Here is a 21,070-nt window from a genome sequence, read left to right on the forward strand (position 1 = left end):
GAAAAATTTATTTTCTATTTTCAAGTTGTACCTCCTTAAAATCCTAATTTTGCAGAGTGAAATTATGATACTACTTGTAGATCTTTAAATTAATATCCAAGCAAAAGTCATTTGTAACTACAGAGTATGGATAAAAGAGGGAAAAAAATCAACCAAACAAAAATTCTTCTGATTTACCTTTTCCCATATTCTGAACTTCAGTTAATAAGGAAGTTAAAACAGTGGAGTGTGGTAGCCTACAAGTGTAATGGTAACCTAGCAACGGTGAGGTGGAGCCAATGAAGACTGGCACAAATTCAAGGGCAGCCTGGGCTGTAGGATGAGACCCTACCTCAACAAACCAACCAATAAAGCAAAAGAATGAAAAGGAAGAAGGACAAGCTATCCTCATTTGGACAAGGCCATATACCATTTTATAATTAGTTTTAATTTAGTCTTAGGATTACCCTGCCTTATTGAACCTATCACTTTCTTTCCCAGAAGACATCCTCATTATACAGCAACCTGTGTCATTTATAACTGTGGATTCCATCATTAGTCAGAGCCTATCGCTTACTGAGAGGTAGTTACGCTACTTCAAGGGACGTGGACACTAAGAAGCTGGGGAATTCAGGAGAGAAGTTCTTCCCTGGCACCTCTCACTAAGGAGTTTCTGTGTGAGGAGAGACTAGGCATTTTTGATGGTAGCAACTAGTAAATCATTTCCTGTAGACACCTGATGGAGGAGAACTTCTTAAGGGATTCGTGAGAAACTGAGGAAAACGTAAGACGAACAGAAGACTGTGATAAATGGCTCGTGCTTGAGACCTTTTTCTTTTAACATGAATACTAGAAATTAAGCCGGCAACTTCTCCTAAAACACTGGTTTAAATCAGCGTCTTCTGGGCGTGCTCTAGAGGCAAATGCAGATCTGGCTGGCCCCGCCAGGCCCTGAGGTGCAGATGGATACCCACCTTCCTTCTGGCTGCCTGCAGCACTCTGCTGTTGCAGCAAGCTCTGGCTGTACAAAGTGGGCAGTGCAGCTGCCGCGTACTGCTGAATTCCTGAGTAGGCCTGGGTGAGGGCGTCCATGGTGCCAGCCGTGCCATTCGTCAAGCCTGTGGCGCCAAGTCCTCCATTCAGAGCCGCCATACCTGAGAGCATTTGAGCAACTTTACAAAAAACCCAACAATAGAGAAGAGAAATAGCACTTATTCATTAGTGCTTTCCAAAGGAAGTCAGAGAATCATTTGACACAGTACAACAGCAAGTGCATGCAGCTAGCACACCAATTAAACAAACACAAAGTCAAAAAACGATACATATGAAGAAAGAAATCACAATAAGGTGGGGAAAAAAAGCAATGATAATTCTCCCTCCCTTTGCCAGTGATAAAAACGCAATGAGGCCCTGACGTCAGACAGAATCACTTCATGCAGTGTGCTGCTGGCAAGTACCACTGTTAACTTTTTGAAATATATACCTTCTTTTTCTTAGATCTTGGAAGCATGTGGAAAAAAAAAAAACCCAACCAAACCAAACCCTCAGTGGCTGATGCCTAGCATATCTGCATACTGCTGTCCACTGACTATAGCTTCTTAGGGGGCCACAGGTCTTTCAAGAAGCTTGAGGGCAAAGAGAAACCTTTTACATCCAAGCTGTGTGATTAGGAAGAGGCAGAGCAGACACTATTAGGTGTGCACCTCAGTGAGTCCGCAGTACCATCAGAGTGACTTCCTAAACAGTCAAAGGATGTTGTGAGGGCCTGCGACCTTGGGAATACATCACCTAGCTGGTTCAGAACTGAGGAGCAGGACACTTCAAGCTACTCAGCCTATGAAAGGCACACCGCACATGCTCACAGATAGTAATCCATGTTCTCCAGTGAACTGGAGAGACACTGTCGATGAGCTGGATTCCGGCAGCAGCTTGGGGATCTGAGTGTAGATCAGGGTGTGATTCTGTCCTGGGGTCTTGGCTGCTGACTGTCATTTTCTTGAATATTGAGTTAAAACAGAGGATGCTTCATGGAGTATAAACTTTCACATGAACACAGGAAATGGAATAGGAAACAATTGTCTTTGGTTTCTTTTAAGACTAAAAAGGCATTTTTAAAGATCTGTTTCTGAGAACAACTTGCTGGAAATAACACTAATCTTGATGGTAAGGGAGGATAGCTACTAGAGGATGCTTGCCAAGGATGCAGAAAAATCAAGTACCAGAAGCACTTATCGCCCATCAGGGTCACCATTTGCCATCCACAGGAAGGAGAGGGGGCAGGAGATGTCTTATTTACACCATATCTGCTTAGACTCCTTGGACAACGTCATCTCTTCAGATATGAAGCTGACCAGGACTTAGCAGTAGAGGATTCGCCTAGTGCTTTGAGTTTGGGTTTCCTATTGTGGGGTTTGAAGACAATGGACTGGGCCTTTTGGAGCAGTACAACATAGTGTCTTCATAGAAGCTGGGGAAAGAAAAGTCTGAAGGCCTCAAGAATGAAATACGAGCCCTTGGAGAAAGGGAGTAATTTCGAGTCATTCAGCAAGTACAGAGTAAGTTAGGAGGCGCTGGCCAGAAGGGGATCTGCTGCACCTGCTCTGGGTTCTTATTATAAAGTCTACTCTCTTCCATTCCACTAATGCGAATAAGCACTGTTAAAGAGCTTAGAGCTAGTTTGTCCTCCTAATTACTCTGAACGATTCCTCGGATACCAACTAATCACATTTACCTCACTGTTCCTTTACTGCACACTCATCCCCATTGTTAAGGCTGCCAAAGAACTGGAATTTTCTTTTTCCCTTTTGGTTATGTTTTATCCTTACTGCTTAGTATGTGTGTGATACTTCTGAGAGGCCCAAAGGAGTGTGTGAGACAACTTGGAACAACTGATTCTTTCAGCTCCCAACAGATGTTAGGGATACAGGCCATTAAGCTGTGGACTCAATTCCTTTATAGGAGGGAATTCTGAAAGGAAATCGCTCTTCTGCCCCAGGCTGTATGGTTTCATGTGCATACAGACCCTTTGAAACTCTGGTTTCCCAGCCTCCTGACACACGCTGAAGCCTAAGTCACACCCTAACGAGTATCTCCAAACTACCTGTCACTCCACTATAGCTTGTCTTCTGAGGGTTGTGCAGTTGCCATACAAGGGCTCTACTTAATCTGCAGCTTTGAATTCTCCCTCCTTTAGTCATTTTCCACCCCTTAAAACAGAAACAGAATGAACTTCATACTCTTAAAATACTGGAAGATCTCATGACTAAATGGAGTATTCTGGGTGGTATGTTGTCATGGCTGGTTGTTTTCCTACACTGTATTTTAACCATAACCTACTTTCTGGAAGCTCTGCTTGCTTCTACTGCTGCTGTGTACGTGGAAGAAAAGACCTAGCCATATGTTCTTGAGGACGGTTATAGGGAGGCAGGAAGTAGTTGGAATACAGATGCCAAAGTCAGGGAAACTGGTCAGGGCCTTGTGCAAATAAGAGCGCCACAGTTTGGTCTCTCCAGCCTAAAGCTTCCCTTTTCTAGATTATAACCATATTCTTGAATAAAAATAGGGGAGGGGTAAAAAAGTTCTTTCAAATACAAAGGCATTGAGAATATTTGTACTATTTTGGAAAACCTGGAGGCTAGGCGTTGGCCAAATTCAGGGAGTAACGGGTAAACAACCACACGCAAGCATCTGAGGAACCAGCTGAGGAGGATTTATTTCAATAACTGAGAGCAATTCTTATGAATTACCTGATGTTATTCTACATTAAATAATCGTGGTACCAAAGTTAACACTTAACAGCTCAGCTGCCGGCATCTGATTACCTCTAAAAGCCTTGGACAATAGAAGCAGTGATTTGAAGAAAGTTTAGTTGAATAAAATATTTCAGTTATTTCAATTTAAAAGAATAGGGCTTTTCTTTGAGAAAGCTACATGGATCAGCTCTTTCCTACTCTTCATCTAAATTCTCATGTATGCTACTTAGACAAAAAGGATGGATAAACTGATGGGCGTGACCAGCCTCTGTAAGGGGAGTCTGGGCAGCTGGCCTGACAGTTAGGTGGTCTGCAGCCTGATGACTCAGTCTTTTAGCTAAGATGACAGCCACACCCACATTGTTTTTGTGAGCACCATGGAAACGGTCCTAAAAAGCAGAACTAGAAGGAGTGTGCCATGAGCAGACCACATTTATGTACAGGTCACCCTTCTAGGAGATAGAGCACATAAATAAGAGAAAAAGTAAGGGATTTCTTTGAACAGGTTTATTATCTACTGACTGGTAAAATTTCCTTTGATAGAGGAGGTATAGCCTGCAGAGCTACACCTTAATAAATGAGGATCTGGGAAATATCTGGAATGAGGGAAGATGGATATCGATTTAGTTACAGTTGCACTTCCATGTTTGCCTGTGTTGGTAAGATCACACATGCAAATGTGTTTGGGTTGTGCTCTGGTCTGGAATGGCATTCATCTTCAGAAATGGCTAGCTGACAGATTAAAGTGGTAATGCCACAGTCTAAGTAAGAGCAGTGTAAGCTAGGGTAATGTGCTCAATGCCTCTTCTCTTTACCAAGTGTTTATGGCTAAATGGCATATTTTCAGACAACATGTTAAGCCATATGGGAGAACATAATTTAAACAAATAAAGGAAGAATGCCATTTCACTTAGATTTAGAAATATCCAGTCAGAGGCTCCTGGGTAGATATATCTGCACAAAGCATTTTTCATCTTAATTTAAATCAATGGAATCCTTAAACTACCCAGATGAAGGATCTGAATGACTCATGTTCTTTTCAATCTTGCCGACTCTGGCTTTACTATTAGAGGCTGAACTTTTATTTAGTTTCAGCTCGTTAACAAATAGGGGAAAGGAGAGGGTTTTCAAACAGTTTAACCTAGCAACTTGTCTATGAACCCTTTCAGAGAGGTACTGGCCCTCCGGCAGGGAAGAGAATCAAGTCCAGGCCAAGACGCATCAGCTCCCTACTTTCTTTCTGCTGCTTTGTTCATGGAGAAGAGCTGGTTCTGTTCAGAAAACCAGAAGCCTCTCATCACTGTACCCACAATACACACAGGAACCATTCCTGGTGCAGAGTTGGGGAGGAGACAATACACAAGCTGCCATTAACTGTCTTAGGAGCTGACTGTTTATAAAAGTATTTCTCGATTTCCTTGAGAAAATTATCTGCAACAGGTTGCATCATAATTTCTGTTGAGGAAAATAAACCAAGAGGATATTCTACCCTAAAAGAGTTTACCCTCATATTTAATCTGAGACAAATATTAAATACTCTCCCCAAGTTGATGCTGAGGTTGTAGAAGAGGTTTGCACTAGTAACACTTAGCAATCAAGAAAGAACACATTTTTATTTGTGCATAATTTTTGTTTAGTTAAACATCTTCCTGGTTCACTCTGACTGGTAGGTAGGGATACGTGAAATTAAAACCATTCTTTCTTAACTTGTCAAGAACTATGCATATTTCTATTAACCCAACTGCAAACAGTGAAGTCAGGAACCCAAACTGAAACTGTTGTCCTTGCCAGAGCAAACTTTGTGTAGCATACGACCCCGCACAAGGACTTATATGGTTTCTCATCATTCAACAATGTTCCCCGAGTCCTCACAATGAAGATGGGAAAAGCTTAGCAACACAAAACAAAGCAAGTGCAGAGGTACAAGACACAGACAAGAGACACACAGCAGTCATGAGCACGTGCTGAGGAGGACAACCATTCCCACTGGCCTGTTACTCTGCAGACCAAGGACAGGCTGGCGATCAAATCAAAGTCCTTGTTTGAGGGGAACTAGGTCCTGGGGCAAGAGAAGCAGCATGAGGGATGTGCACACACATCCGAAACCCAGGTGAAGGGCAAGTGGGCTGGCACTGCTGCAGGACAAGGTCAAAAAGAGGAGCCGCACCAGAAACAGGACTCAGGCCTCGAGGCTCCTAGGTGGCTGCTGGAAAATGTAAAAGCTGGAGGCAGTTTTAACTGAAATAAAACATTCTGGCTGTCACAAGGTTACCAGGCCATGTGCTAAATGCTAATTCAGAGCCATCACTTGTGGAAGAAAACATTTTTTTTTCCCTTTATGGTCAGGTAAAACTCAGTCTAATTTTTTTTTTTTTTTTACTTCCCTAGAGCATCCAAAGAAAAGACTTAATAAAACCTGAACATTATCCACTTATTAAAATATGGTTTATTTTCTTACTGGGATTATAGAAGTTTAATCTTTATGTGGATACATTTTAGAGTTTAAACTCTTTAGTTACATTTATTTAGTGTGTGAGAGAGAGAGAGAGGGAGAGGAGACTGTGATGTGACGGTATGCTTGTGGAGGTCAGAGGACATCTTGTATGAGTGGGTCCCCAGGGGTTGAATTCAGTTCATCAGGCTTGGCAGCAAGCATTCTTACCTGCCAAGTCATCTTGCTGGTCCAACTGCAAATTATTACTTTTTGAACTTTTAAATAGAAATTAGGATTTTTGATTTAAAATAATTATGGTTTGGTCACTCGATAAAACAGTTTACTATTTAGTAAATCATGACCCAAAGTGAGGTAAATAGCCAGGGCCCACTTACTACAAATTTAAGCAGGCAAGTATCAGGTTGCTTGGGCAGTCTGGCAGACAACTAGGTCCACAATGCAGAAACTGTTAGCTGTTCTGGGCCTCCAGGGCAACCAGGGTGGCCAAATGGATGGAAAGGTATTTTAGATGTCCTCCTTGTGGCTGAGGCTCAGTTTCTCCAGTGCAGAAGCCCACCCCAAACTTGATCCTCCAGTTGTGACTCATCCTCAGGCCTGGGAACTGTTCCACATGTATCTGAATGACAGAACAGTTACTGTGTGGGACGGAGGCTAGCATCCTTTCTCAACGGGGCAGTTTGTTTCAGAATCAAGGGTAATTTGCTAACCTATTTGCCCAAATCCTGTGTTTTCTGCCACAGTAAAATGACACCCCTTTACAGCCACTATTGTAGAGGCACCCCCATCTCCAGGCACTTAATGAAGACAGTTCTCTTTCTAGCTGGAGCTCCTTGACACTCAGTTGCATTTCTGGCTTTCCAAGGACTAGTTTTTTTTGCTCTCACACTTATCTTGGAATCCTTGATTTTTCAAGCTGGAGGGCACCTTTAATATCACTTGACCCAGAATTTTCAATTTTCCCACGGAGACTAGGCCAGAGAGGGAGCTGTGATTTGCCTAAGCTCTTACAGTTGACTGGCAATCCAGCAGGATATATGCTACCCAACTTCCACGCCATTAACTTTTCTATTATAACACCCTGCCTTGCAGCAGGGCTGAGAAAATAAAAAACCAAACCAAACTCCTTGGAACATGAAACTATCTGTCAAACTTCAGCAATCTGGAGCATTCAAACTTATACTACACACTGGAAAGAAGCTGGGGTGGGCTGTGGTTGGGTTTATTTTGAGATAAAATCAAAGGGGCAAATTTTTGCCTACTGAACCATGCGCTCCTCCATCCCAAGTTTTAGTTCTCCCCATTTCATAGCCTTTTTGGTCAATTCTGGTTGACCACGTTCTGGAGAATTTAGGGGAAGGCTGTCCACCAGAGCAGCAAATACTCACTGTTTACGGTACCTGCTAGTGCATTAATATTATTCAATCCGACAGTGGCTCCAGCCAATCCTTGGAGAGTTCCAAGAGAGGTCAAGGAATTCATGGCTGCACCAGCAGTAGAATTGGGGGTTGAAGCAGCCACTGCAAAAGAGAGAAAGCACAAGATGAGAGTCAGCAAGAATGGAAAGAAACCTGCTGTCACTATACAGGCTAACCGTGGAGTCACTTAAACACCACAAACCTGTGATTTTTCCTTAAACTTTTTCTGTAAAGATAAATGGAACTGTACATGTAGGGCCTTTGGCACTTAGGGTTGGTAAGTGAAGAGATCACATGATGGGTTGGGTTTGCAGCTCAGTGTTCCTCAGCCTCATTGAGCAAGGCCTTGATTTCAGTCTCCACCCTAGCTATGGTCCACCTCCATCTGTTTGCCAGCATAAAAAGTATGCTGCTTGCTATTGCCTGGGAAAAAATTGTGAATGACAACCCTGAAAGTTTAGATTATACTCTCAAATTTATATTTTTTGCTATTTTGCTCACCAAACCTTCTTTTTTTTTTTGATTTTTTTCGAGACAGGGTTTCTCCGTAGCTTTTTGGTTCCTGTCCTGGAACTAGCTCTTGTAGACCAGGCTGGCCTCAAACTCCCAGAGATCTGCCTGCCTCTGCCTCCTGAGTGCTGGGATTAAAGGCGTGCGCCACCACCACCCGGCTCACCAAACCTTCTTTAACTGTATCTAAAATGCTCTTAGATTTATAGTCACTGTACGTTACATTATAAATTTACATTTCCAGAAGCATCAGTATGCATCATTGCAATAATCAGTTGCTATTCAAATTTTTAAAATCCCTTAAGTTTCTGTGAACATACTAGTTTCATTTCTTTTCTGTAAATGTGCTAATAATTCTGAGACCATAGATTGATTTAAATATATTGTTCAAATCTGACTGCTGTTTAGTTTTTAAAAGGATTTGTTTTTACTGCTTATTTATTTATATGCTTATGTGAGTATATGTGCATATGTATGTTGGTACCCGCTGTGACCAGAAGAGGGAGTTAGACCCCTTGGAGCTGGAGTTATAAGCATTTGTGACCCACCTAACATGGGTACTGGTATTCAAAGCCCAGTCCTCATGTTAAAGCACTGAAGACTCTTACCTGCTGAGTCATTTCCAGCCCGATTCCTACTTTTGGTCCTTGGTTTAACTATATTTTATGATTTTTGAATGAGAGCTTTAATAATATTTATGAAAAATTATTTCTGGAAATATTTGAAGTCTGGGTTGAAGATGGGTCTTTTCAGGGATGATTTCCATGTGATTACATAAGGTGTTAGAGGAAAAGGCAAACTAGAGACCTTTCCAAAATGCTTGAGTGTTTTGAACGAGCACCCATGTAAAGCTGATGCGAAGGCCTGTTCACTACTGTAAGTTCTCAGAGGGAAGTATCTCCGAGAAGGGCTCTTCTCAGCACAGAGTTCATCTCACACTGACAGTTCAGCCTTTGGGGTTCCAGAGGAGTACTCAGATGGTCTCCTACCAGATACCTCAGGCAGGCTATAAACTTCTTGTATTCTTTATGCACCAGGAGCCTTTGAAACTTTATACTCAAGTTTTTCTAATTCACCAAATGCCCCTAATGTGGAAGCTTCTTTCATTGTGTTATTTCCTGGGTTTGCCCTTTTATTTAACCACTCATTCCTAAGCTTTCTAGTAATTTACTACTTAGTGATGTGATTAAAAATAATATCCTAGTATACATGGTAGTTTTTTTTCTCTTCCAGTGGGAATTCTTTCTGATGACTGAGTTCATCTAAATTATAACTATTTGTGCATTTCCCTTGGGCTTTATCTGGTGGTATCCTACATGTAAAAGCAGATAAGGTAGAAAAACTATTCATGGTACACATGGTATTCTAAACCAGCAAAGTACTGAAAAACAAAACAAAGCTGGAGTCTCAGTGGCATGAGTGAAGAACCGAGAGGTAATGTAAGGACCTGTGGGCCCTCTCCTCTGTGAAGTGAATGGAACTAGTGACAATCACAAAATGCAACAGTTACTACCTCTAGAAAGTGTCTAACAAAAGAAGAACTCTATTTCCCCCTCCCTAGGAAAATGTATAAATCTCCATAAGAACTGACGAGTCTACAATAGGCTCCCTTCCCTGGGTGTCTCAGTATCACACCCCTGAAGATGAGTTTAATAGAAGCTTGCCTGAGACCTAGGAAGTGGGGCTCCCTTCCTCACAGGTCCAAACCTAGTACCACAGTTCCTTCAGGGAAGAGAAGACTTCGCTCTTTCTAATTACCCCATTCTCTTCCCCTCTGTTCTGTATTGTACGAATTATATTCCAAGTCATGAAGAATGGAGGCCTTTTCCCTAAACAACTTGCTGGGAGAAATCAGGCTTCATTTACTTCCATACCACCAAATATATAGGCTAGAAGTCTGCTAGAAAAGGCAACTTAAGAAGAGTGTAACCTTCCTTGCACAGAAACTCTTCTTAAGAGCAGAGGTGCCACTTGAAGAAAATCAAAGCCATTGCTCCCATACCAGCTTTGAAACAATGAGACAGAGTTTCTGTCTAGAATGTGAGACAGGTTAAGAAAACAGGTTCCTCTAAAGGGGACACGTTTATTTGAAAGAGATGGGAAAATGTAAGCTATCGTAAACACAAATGTTGCTGGTAAGCAATTTAGGAGTAGGCTGATAGTTCATAGCTGGTGAAGCAGTCAGAAAGACTGCTAGGGGATGTCTTCCTGTAGTTAGGGCTTGCCTCGTGGCCTAGTTCAAAGATGACCCCCACAACGGCCTGGCTTTAATCAAATCAGCTTTGGCGGCTATGAGCAAAAACCCCTAGAAATGTGTTAAGGCTAACACTGGGTATGATGACAACAGAGAGATACCAACTAGAGATCTAACATCAAAGAAGCAACAGAGGAGAAACATTCAAAGGAAGAAAAACTGGCACTCATAGCCCAAGGTTATGCCTTTTGAGTAATGCTATCAAGGGCACTATGTCAGAGCAATATTCTTTACTACACTAATCTTGCTAAGTTGCTAAGCAAATAAACAATGAAGAAGCCAGTCTGGGAGTGAATGAGGAGAACCAGGACCAGATTTGCTTTATTTAAAATGCTCAGTTGTTAAAAAAACATCACAATAAATGCCAAGAAATAAGATGTGATCCATATAGAGTAGACAACAGGGACCCAGATATTAGGACTTAGCAGGTGGAGAAATCAAAGAAGGTATTAAAAAGATACTCAACTAAAGGAAATCCTGCTTAAAGAATGGAAGAAAGGCATGACTTATTTATAAATACAAATATTCAGAAGAACAGAGAGGAAAATAAAAAGTAAACACAAAATTAAAAGAATGTGGTACATAGTTGAACACACCAACATATATGTAAAACATTAGGCAAAGGGTGATAGAGACTAGAAAAATGTTCCTTAGGAAGGTCAAGATCTCCTGAGTAAATTGGGAGCGTGAGAGTCACAGAAGAAGGTAGAAAGGGAGAGGAAAGGAAGGAAGAGGAGTGGAGAAAAATGTACAGCTCAATAGAAAGAAAGAAGAAAAAATGTTCCAAAGCACGATGACTAATGATTTCCCAATTTTGATTAGAGACATTGACACATTCAAGAAAATGAACCAATTCTAAGTATGATAAACTACCATGTCACAAAGAGACCCAGACCCAGATATATGAAAATACAGATGTTGAAGGTCAATGAGCTAGAGGTATTTCTAAAAGCAGCAAAAGAAAAAAAAAATCATACAAGGGATTCAGGTAAGATGCACAGTCGACTTCTCAGCAGAGTCAATGCATTTACTACAGGACATACTCAGTGACAGGGAAACACTAAGTGCCAACTACAATTATTTTCAGAAAAATTATCTTCCAAAAATGGGAGAAACAATTTCCATATTAATCAAACAACAAAATAAAACCATTACTTCATAGGTATCAGATCTGCCTCATAAGAAATAATAAAGTTCTTTATATTTTTAACAAGAGATTTTAGACAGGTATCAACACACATACATAGTGTAAGTAATTACATATTATAAAGTATAATAGTTTTTAACTCTCATCTCAAATAAGTTGACTAAAATGTATATAATAGCATGATTAGGTATGCCATATAAGAAATGTATTATATTTGAGAATATTCAAACAAAGGAGGAGGATGTAGGAAAATTCTATCAGAACAAGAAATGCAGATCTTGAGAATGAAGAGAACTAGAAATTGTAAGTAAGGTTATAAATACCCTATAAATATTAAGATTTACTACTTGCTCTCCTTTATTCAGTTTCCTTAAAAGATGTAAGATTACATAAAGTAATTATAATATGTTGCTAGGTTTTTAACATACTGTTTATATAAAAGGCACATGAAAGGCCAGAAAGGAAGGAATTATATAGAAGGAACTTTTTTTTTATCTTACTGAAATTAACACAATAAATCAGAAGTACGTTCTAATTTAAAATAATCATTAAATAAGATAATAAAATTCAAAAGATCAGTAAAGAAATTAACATTTTGTATTAGTAAACATTCACTTAATGTATAAAAGGAGAGAAACAGGCATGTGACAAAAAAGCAAAAGCAAAAGGACACACCCCAATTCAACCTTATTTATAGAAGTATTAACATGGAAAGGTAGTACGGCCAGACTGTACTTAACAAAAATCCCCAGCTGAGATTTAACTATGCTAAGTAAGGAGGTGCACTTAAGATTCAGAAACAACCTGAAAAATACATATTCTCCTTGACTTCCAACAGAACAATGAGCGCATTCAATATGGGAAATATCCTAGGTTGGAAATGTATTTGCTACACTATCCTACTGAACATTCCAATTCAGTAACACAGTAAGAGGCTTGATGTTTCTCCTTGTGACTAGGAGACTGACTGGCCCTGTCATTCACTGCTGCTGCCCACATGGGAAACACTGAACCCACATATCACTAGCTCAGGAGAAGACCACAGTTCAAACTTTGAAGTATAGCTTCCACTGACACATATTGCTTTCATTCCATTCTAAAGTGAAAAAACCAGAAGTGGACCCATAAGTCTGTTGAAGGACAGAAAATACATATCTTGCCAACAGCAGCTATAAGAAGATATATTGGCTAGACAATAAGAGACTAATACAGGACAACTCTGAAGCGAACAGCATTGGCCTAATCTCTTGCATTTCCCCCAACCTGCATTTCATCAGGGTCAAAGAAAATGAGAAGGAATTTGTCCTGATGAACGTGGCCAGTACAGTAACTCAAGTGCCTACCGGAAGACTGATTTTACTTAAGCTTGAGCTTTCTGTCCTTTCTTCACACTCCTCAGAGCAAAGAGAAGGGAATGGAAAATAGGCTGAGGCAGGGGATAATCCTCACTCAGTCCAGGAAATGAACAGAAACCAAAGCTGGAGGAGCTATGGAGGGAAGGAAATCTAGGCCCTCAGTCATCTGGCAAATGTGTAGCTACTGTTCATATCAGAGACCTTACACTTGGCTGCCAATAACACCAACTGAAAGAAATAAGGGTCTGAAAACTATAGTCAAGCTGCAAAGACTTCATGTGCAAACTGTTCTCCCAAGCTCTGCTTGTTTTCATCATTTTGACATTAACAACAACAACAACAACAAAAAGAAAACGGAAAGAAAAAAGAACAGCTCAGTGTCACTGTAATGATTGCTTACCCTTGGTTTTTCATCATGTATTAAGTGAAAGATGAAATGAAGGGATGATTATCTAGGATACATTTCACACAACCACAAAGAAGAGTTGTTTCCTCCCTACTTTTCAGTCTAAACACCTATGATGGTTAATCTTGATGGCCAACTTGGCAGGATTTAGGATCACTATGGAAACAAACCTGTGAGCCTGTCTTTGAGGATTTTCTGGGTCAGGGTAACCGAGGTGCGAACACACACCCTAAAGTGTACAGTGCTGGACGGGAAAAAAAGGAGCAAATAGGCTGAGCATCAGCATGCATCCTCCTCAGCTTCCTGGCGGCAGACGCAGCGCGACCAGCTGCCTCACGCTCCTGCACTGTGACTTTCTTTGCCATTTCGGACTAGAGCCTCGAACTGTGAGCCTAAACCATATTTCCCTTACTTAAGTTGCTTTTGTAAGGTATTTTGTCTCAACAAGACAAGTAACTAATAAAGTCATCTTTAACTGTTGATGACATCATGGCTATATTTTTATTTCTGCTCAGTGGCCCATCTCCTCCACCTTATGAAGAAATCAGAGGGTGTCACGTGTCATGCTGAGTTTGCCCACTGTCTGAGATCAAATATAGAGGAATACAACACAGAAGAAAGTAGTCGCACCAGCAGCTTACTTCACCTTAGAGGTTCACTCAGTGGCAAGAGAGAGAATGACTTTGAAACTGGCAGATTCCATGGTTCAAAAATGATTTTAGGGGGTCCTTTAGGCCTGAGAGGTGAGCCTGAGGAGAAAGGAGTAACAAATTTCCTCTCCTTGCTCTTGTGTACACAATCCACAGCTCTCATGGTAAGTGGTAAGTCTTTCTAGAGAGAAAATCACTAGACACACATGTGGCGCTCCAGTGTCAAGCAAGCCTGTGTTTACTGAATATGGGTGGTGGTGAAACAGCCCTGGAGCCACAGAACCCTCTGGCCTGAACAGTAAACAGGTGCTAGCCATGGTCTGTTCGTGCCTTTCTACTTAATTTAAACCACCTGGGACTAATTATAGTAAGCAGATTGAACAGTTTCACACCTCTTATTGTACTACTTCTGGAAAGGCAAAGAAGATGTACAGGGTAGAATTAAGTATGAAAACGTGAGAAGTTACCTCCATGAAGTGTTTAAAGTGAGAGGACTCCATGTATGCTGTACCATTGGCCAATACTTTAAAAATCTGCCCTAACTTTAGTTGCAAAGAGATCTTTCTATTGCCTAAGGAGCTGCCTTTAAAGAACCTTTGAATTTTAACAATCTGTTTAAATTCAGATTTGTCACAGGGCCAATCTCCGTCAAGCATCAAGCACTTAAAAACTAAATGTTTGGCAGATGCACAATATACGAGAAAGATCCTCAACACAGAAACAAATTAAAGGCATTGACCCACATATTTTCCTATTTTACTGTTGACAGACTAGCCATGCACTGTCTTGGGTAACTGCATTCTGTCCACCTAAAATTCTCTCCAGTCTTTCCTGGGAGTCACATCTTTCACTTTCTCACAAAAACTATTTGTAAAATGCCAAAAGAACACTTCAGAAAGGTGTGGTGTGTAAATGTTGGTTCATTTTCCAAGAATGCCTGTTGGTAGGAGGCAGCTTCATTCCATACAAGAGGTTGCAGAGTAACATAAGGAGGAATCCAAATGGGGCCCAGCAATGTTTGCTTCACCTTGCTTGTGGTGCCAGTGATAACTTTCATACATGGCATTACCACAGGACACATCTTATCTACCAGCCTATAGATGTTGGGACAAACTGGCTAACAAGGAAAGAAAATGAAACGTAGTAGACAAAAGTCTTGTCTTTATTAGCTCATGTGGTGGACACAGTCAGTGCCTTTTGTGAAACTGTATGTAGGGGTAGTATAAAATTTGAGAAGTGAGATAGTCAAAGTCATGCTTACTTTGATATGGTCACAAAATTTCTTTGCTCATCTGACTAGATTTGTTCCTTACTGTAAAAATTCCACAACGAGAAATCCCTAACAACCCCCCCAATGCAGGGAACATGATGGCTTGTCTTCAGAGTTTGTCCTGGGTAAACAATATATGTAGGAATTGATTGGCTCAGATGAAAACTATGGGTCACAGGCTGAGTACCTATTCAGGCCTTTGTGATGCAGAGAGATAATTGTGTTAGCAGAGACCCTATCATGGCCCTCAACTAGTGCCAGCTCTGCTTTCCACTCTCTGGCTGCCAATACCAAAGGGTGGCCAGCCTCTCAGAAGTCCTTCCACTGCAGGTAGATCCGTTAGGACAGCCTGAAAACCAATCGATGCCTTCCTTTTCTTTAAGGATGAAAAAGCATAAATGAAGGTGTTGAAGAGACTGACCTAGTTAGCATACAGGAGAGATACAGAAGGCAGCTAGAATTCCAGCTGTGTGCAGGGTCACATGACTTTCTCATGCAGATGTAAACAGAAACCTCTCTTTAACCAGCGCACATATTAAGGTAACAGTCATCACTGTTATGAAAGTGTAATCTGGGGCTGGGGTATAGACCAGAGGTACAGCACATGTTTACTGCGTACAAGGATCTGCGTTCCAATCGCAGCAATGAAGAGTTTAGTTTATTTTCTTTCAAAGGTGATTTGTGCCTGTTTTCCTTTTCTAAGTTTTCCAGAGAGGAAAGGACCAGAATTTTTCTTCCCATCATTATTTTCACTTGGCTTATGGGAAAAGAAGTGACTTCTTAGAATGGAGAGAATGGCAAGACCATTCATTCACTGACTACAATCACAAGGGTATTGAGCTGAAACAAAATGCCATGGTGCTTTGCTAAAGATCTTCTTGTCTGTCCTCTTTCTATCCTGGGTAGGCAAATACGCATTGGTTCTAAAAGAGATACGCTTCAAGAAAGAGACAGGCAGAACAACACTCTGTCCTTAGATGTCCAAGTTTTAATTCCCTGAACCTGAACATGCCAGGCTGCATGATAAAGATGAACTAAAGATTCAATTAAAGTTGTTAGTTGGTTGATACCAAAATGGGTATACTTTCCATACTGTCTATTATCCTAGTGAGCTCATAGAAGTAGAAGTGAGAACTGGAAAACTCCAGGAATATGGTAGTATAGGAGGATTTGACCCAAGGTCCCTGGGTCTGAAGATAGAGACAGGCCAGGAGTTGGAATGGGAATGAAATGGGACCCCCTCTATCACATCTGGAGGGAATGCAACTCGCTGATACTCTGATGTCAGTCCAGTGATTGTGCTGGATTATTTATCTGTAGAACTTTAACATAATATATGTTTGAAGAAACTGCACTTGTGGTAATTAGTAACAAAAATAGAAAACTCATTTTCACCAGGAACAACACTAATAATGATGACAGCTAATATTTTTTTGAGTGCATACCAGGTGCTAGACATCATGAATGATGGAACTAGGATACAGGCAGCTCGTTAACTATAGAGGCTTAACACTATGTCGACACTGAACTTAAATGCTATTTTGTGTTTTGGATGAACCTTGTGGGTACCGCAGAGATTGACTTATGGAGGCAATAAGTTTGCTTGTGGAGCCTATATCCACCTTTAATAATTTTGGCTCTGTGGCTTCCAATCTGTAAGATATTAGGCAATCTAATTTAACTGAGCTTAGCATTAATTCCCAAAGAAGAAATGTAATTTATCTCTGAGAGAGGGCAAGAAAATCGTGGCACTAGTGTTTGCTATATAGCAGGATGTGAATTTGTTGGGAAACCTTTGGCCATCTGCCCTTAAGAGAAATTCGCCATTTCATCATTCTGCAACACCTAAAGATTCAACGCTACCCCACCCCTTGGTAACTGGATCAACAATGACAAACTGTAGCTTTTACTGCTGCTAAGTTACATATCAAGAACCGTGTGTGTGTGTGTGTGTGTGTGTGTGTGTGTGTGTGTGTGTAGTTTTGAGAACATCCAGAAATGATCAGAGATGAAAGTTAAAAAGAAAAAAAAAAACAAGAAAAGTTTAAACATGTATGTTGCGGGAGGTCCTTCCGCCCCTCCAACCAATAGCTGCTGTGATACCAGCCCATTGGGGCGTGGTCTCTCTCCCTTTAAAAAAGCTGCTATTTCCTCTGCTCGCTCTCTTCACTTCCTGCTCTGCCGGCGACTAGACTTCCTTCCTGGTTGCGCAGAGGGCTGTTGTCTGGGACTGTGATCTGTAAGTTTTTTCCTCTTTAAATAAATACCACCCTTTTAATCATAATTCCAAACTGGGGTGGCATTGTTCGTGACTTACGCCTTCACATGTAATATTTAGTTTACAAAGAGAAAACTAAATCTATGAGATGATTTCTAATTGGTCTTAATAATAAAACATGAAGTCAGATATAGGAAGTAATGCTGAAAAATTAGAGAAGTAGAGCGGTCATCCACCAGTTCTTAACCTCTACTGAATCCTCAGACCAAAGGGTGATCCTGTCCCTATGACTCCTCAGACTGAATGCACTTGAGATCCTGTCTCCTCCTGCCTTAATTTCCTGCCTCTACTTCCTCGTGCTGGGATTAAAGGTGTGAGCCACCACTACCACCTGGCTCTGTTTTTCTTTCAGACAGATTCAATTTTATGTAGCCCAGGGTGGTCTTGAACTCCTGATCTTCCTTCCAACTGCTGGGATTAAAGGTGTGAGCCACCACTGCCTGGCCTCTATGGTTAAGTAGTGGTTTAGCTCTGCCCTCTGATCTTCAGGCAAGCTTTATTTGTTATAGCACAAACAAAACATCACCACATCAGTCTTAGGTTCTGACATCAAAAAGGTACTCTTTGTAGTTTGAGAGATTAAAATTAGAATCAGGGGACAGTAGATTTCAGGTTAATATGAAGGAGACTCATCTGAAAATAGATGATTTCTAAGGTGAGGGTAACTGGCCCAGAGGCATAATTGCCTTCACTTGAGAAATCTATGAATGCAGGGACCTGGATAGTTATGTTCGAAGGGCTTGCTGCAAACCTTGGAGCTAGCCTTGGCAGCCTCAAGCAGCTCCTCAAAATGCTTTGGTGTTTACTAGCTCCAAACATGGTTGCCATTTCCAGAATGAGCACTCCAATGAGGTAGAATTCTCACAACTCAGGCTAAACTTAAGGAAAGTTTCTAATTTCACTTGCCACAACATAATGTAGCTCTATTTAGACAGTACTAAAGGTATCTATGTAACTTTATGACTCGTTATGCTTGCCCTATTTGTAGTTTCTGTCTTCTAAGGAATATTTATTAGTGTATGCCACTCCGATTCTAAATGAACAACCATAAAGGCCAGATTTTTTTTTTTTTTTTTTTTGGTGTGTGTGTGTGTGACAAACCCAGAAGCCAGTGTTGCTGAGTTGCTGAGATGTTATCTGGGTCCTCTGGTCAGAGTTGCCCTGTTTTTTCTTTTTTAAAAAGGTAGTTAGGATTTCTCACATGTCAGAATCAGGAGATTCTTGGGGCTCACTTTGATTCACTAAACACTATAGTTGCTGGGAAGAGCTCTCAGAAATCTGATTTTAGAAAGTCATCTTTATTTTTGCATAAGCCATTGATTGGGAACCACCGGTCTCAGGAATTTCTGATGTAATTCTATAAATTTCCCTTAGAACTGTAAAGGTTTATGGAGAGAGGTTAGGTCTGGTTTATGACAGGAAAGAACAGCTGGAAAATCAAAAGTTAAAAAAAAACTGTAATAAAGCCAGGTGATGGTGGCACGCACCTTTAATCCCAGCACTTGGAAGGCAGAGGCAGGTGGAGCTGTGATTGAGTCTAGCCTGGTCTACAGAGCAAATTCCAGGGTAGCAGAGGTTACACAGAGAAACCCTATCTCAAAAAAACAAAACCAACCAAACAAAATCTATAATAGGTGTGGTTTTTGTTCTATATATTAAAAAAAATCCCACCAGAAGGCAAGCCTATTAAAGAATAGGGATTTTTACCTGTTTTAGTTTCCTATAACCTCAAGAGTGATGACACACAGTAGGTACTAAGAGGGATGACACACAGTAGGTACTAAGAGGGATGACACACAGTAGGTACTAAGAGTGACGACACACAGTAGGTACTAAGAGTGACGACACACAGTAGGTACTAAGAGTGACGACACACAGTAGGTACTAAGCACATGCTGAAAGAATGAATGGAAGGCTGAGGCAGGGGATAGGACAGGCTCATCTAGTCTTCTTACAGGAAAGCTGATCTGCAGACCTGAGTGAGGCACTCACTTCTCTTTAGGTTGTGGTCTTACTGAAGCTGTGGTGAAGTGAAAGGCTTACCAACTTACTTTCTGCTATAGGCCAAAGAAAGTAAAGGTATTTAAAACCAGAACGATGAAGCCAGTTACTGCCTTGGTGTCACTAGAGCAGGCCAGAGACACTTTCATCCCTGACACAACTCTTGAGAGGAAAGGAATAGATATCCACTCTTGTGTGTAAGCAGGAGGTGGGAGGCCAAAATCCAAGGCCATTTTGTGACTTCACTTGCCCTGCCCCTGAGACCCACTGGGAACAGAGACTTCACTGTTGGTCTCTTCCAGTCTATAGATGGTGGGATAGAAGACAGCATTTTTCTTTGGGGAAGTCTGAATGCTGAATGTTAAGGAATGGTCATACTTAATCATTCTAAGAAGTCAGATCTGCCAAGGAAGGTAGAGAAGTGCCCACTTGGGGTTTGTTGATCGTTCACACCTGCCACTTCTTTACTGAAGAGTTCTTTTCTTTCTACATCAAGGATCTCCCTTTATCTCTGTATTTGCAGGTCATATCTAGTACAACTCTACACCACCTTCACAGGGAACAAAACAGATTTTCTTGTATTGACCCTATTCCCACATTTTCCAGACAGCAAGAGTTTTCTTTTAAGCTAGATAAAAAAGTATTAATAGAAAGGAGCAAGAATTGCCTTCAGTGCATTGATTAACCACTTTCCACAGAATAATTAGATAGTAAAAGCACAGTGTCTTTGTGGTTTAGGAAACAAAACAATTGTAAACACAGAGAAAATATCTACTAAATGTAAGACACTGGAGCCTGTGGTTGCTGTTTTGTCTCCAATCAGTTGTATGCTGAATTCCAACAGTGCAGGAAAATAATGAGAGGGGCAGAATAGTTAAGAAATAACATAGGTGCTATCATTATTAGCTAATCACAACCCTAGGGCATTGATGAAATACTGTCTCCTCTCCCATGGGGCCTAATTATTCTCCAATAACCACACCTTTTATTTTACTTCTGAAAAGTAAGGAGGGGGGGCTGGTGGGGGGAGGAGGAGGAAATCATGCTATACAACAGCATAAAAGGTTTTGAGTCTGTCTTCTCATTACTGGACAATGTGTTTTACCCATGTACATTGGTACCACTTCATGTCCATTCACTGGGAAGTATATACAGCTTGGTGCTGCACTGCAGAGGGATGCTCTAGAAGACCAGAGGGAAATTCAGTCTCAGGACTAGATTGTGAGTTGAAATTACTTTTCAATTTTTTTTTATTTCGAGAGCCAAAATTTTGGAAGAGGGGAAACTGATGTGGATGAAAACCATACTTTAATATACAACATAGTCTCAGTGTTTTCATCACTTTAATTTTCATTTTAAATGCCTTCTAGAACTTTCACTAGTTTATTTGAAAAACAACCCTATTATAGTAATTGTCAATAAACCAGGTATTATTTTTGGTATCTTTTTCAGTCCTATAAAGACATACCAAAGTACGAAAATAGCCTTTCAGGCCTCGAGTTTGAAAGAATCAATTAATATAATTTTATCACATGTGGATCTGTGTGATAAGAATGGAGTAGAAAAAAAAAGAGAACACTGACACTTCAATATTTTGC

General features: G+C 40.8%; 1 protein-coding gene across 17 annotated transcripts in view; it reads right to left on the bottom strand.

The window, feature by feature from the left end:
• Window positions 1-21,070, bottom strand: part of Celf2 (CUGBP Elav-like family member 2) — a 520,719-nt gene that overhangs the window by 11,677 nt on the left and 487,972 nt on the right. For 9 of the 17 annotated variants that reach the window (XM_050150619.1, XM_050150614.1, XM_050150610.1 and 6 more), the window contains 2 exons: window positions 7,584-7,703; window positions 954-1,151 (listed from right to left, as the gene is read on the bottom strand). In XM_050150619.1, coding sequence (XP_050006576.1) covers window positions 954-1,151; window positions 7,584-7,703 — 318 coding nt within the window. Of the gene's footprint in view, window positions 1-953; window positions 1,152-7,571; window positions 7,704-21,070 lie in introns of all 17 variants that reach the window. The other 8 variants (XM_050150620.1, XM_050150611.1, XM_050150625.1 and 5 more) reach the window with 2 other exon arrangements.

Source organism: Alexandromys fortis, unplaced genomic scaffold (assembly GCF_014885135.2).
Source record: "Alexandromys fortis isolate MF-2015 unplaced genomic scaffold, M_Fortis_MF-2015_v1.1 scaffold_69, whole genome shotgun sequence".
NCBI lineage: Eukaryota > Metazoa > Chordata > Mammalia > Rodentia > Cricetidae > Alexandromys > Alexandromys fortis.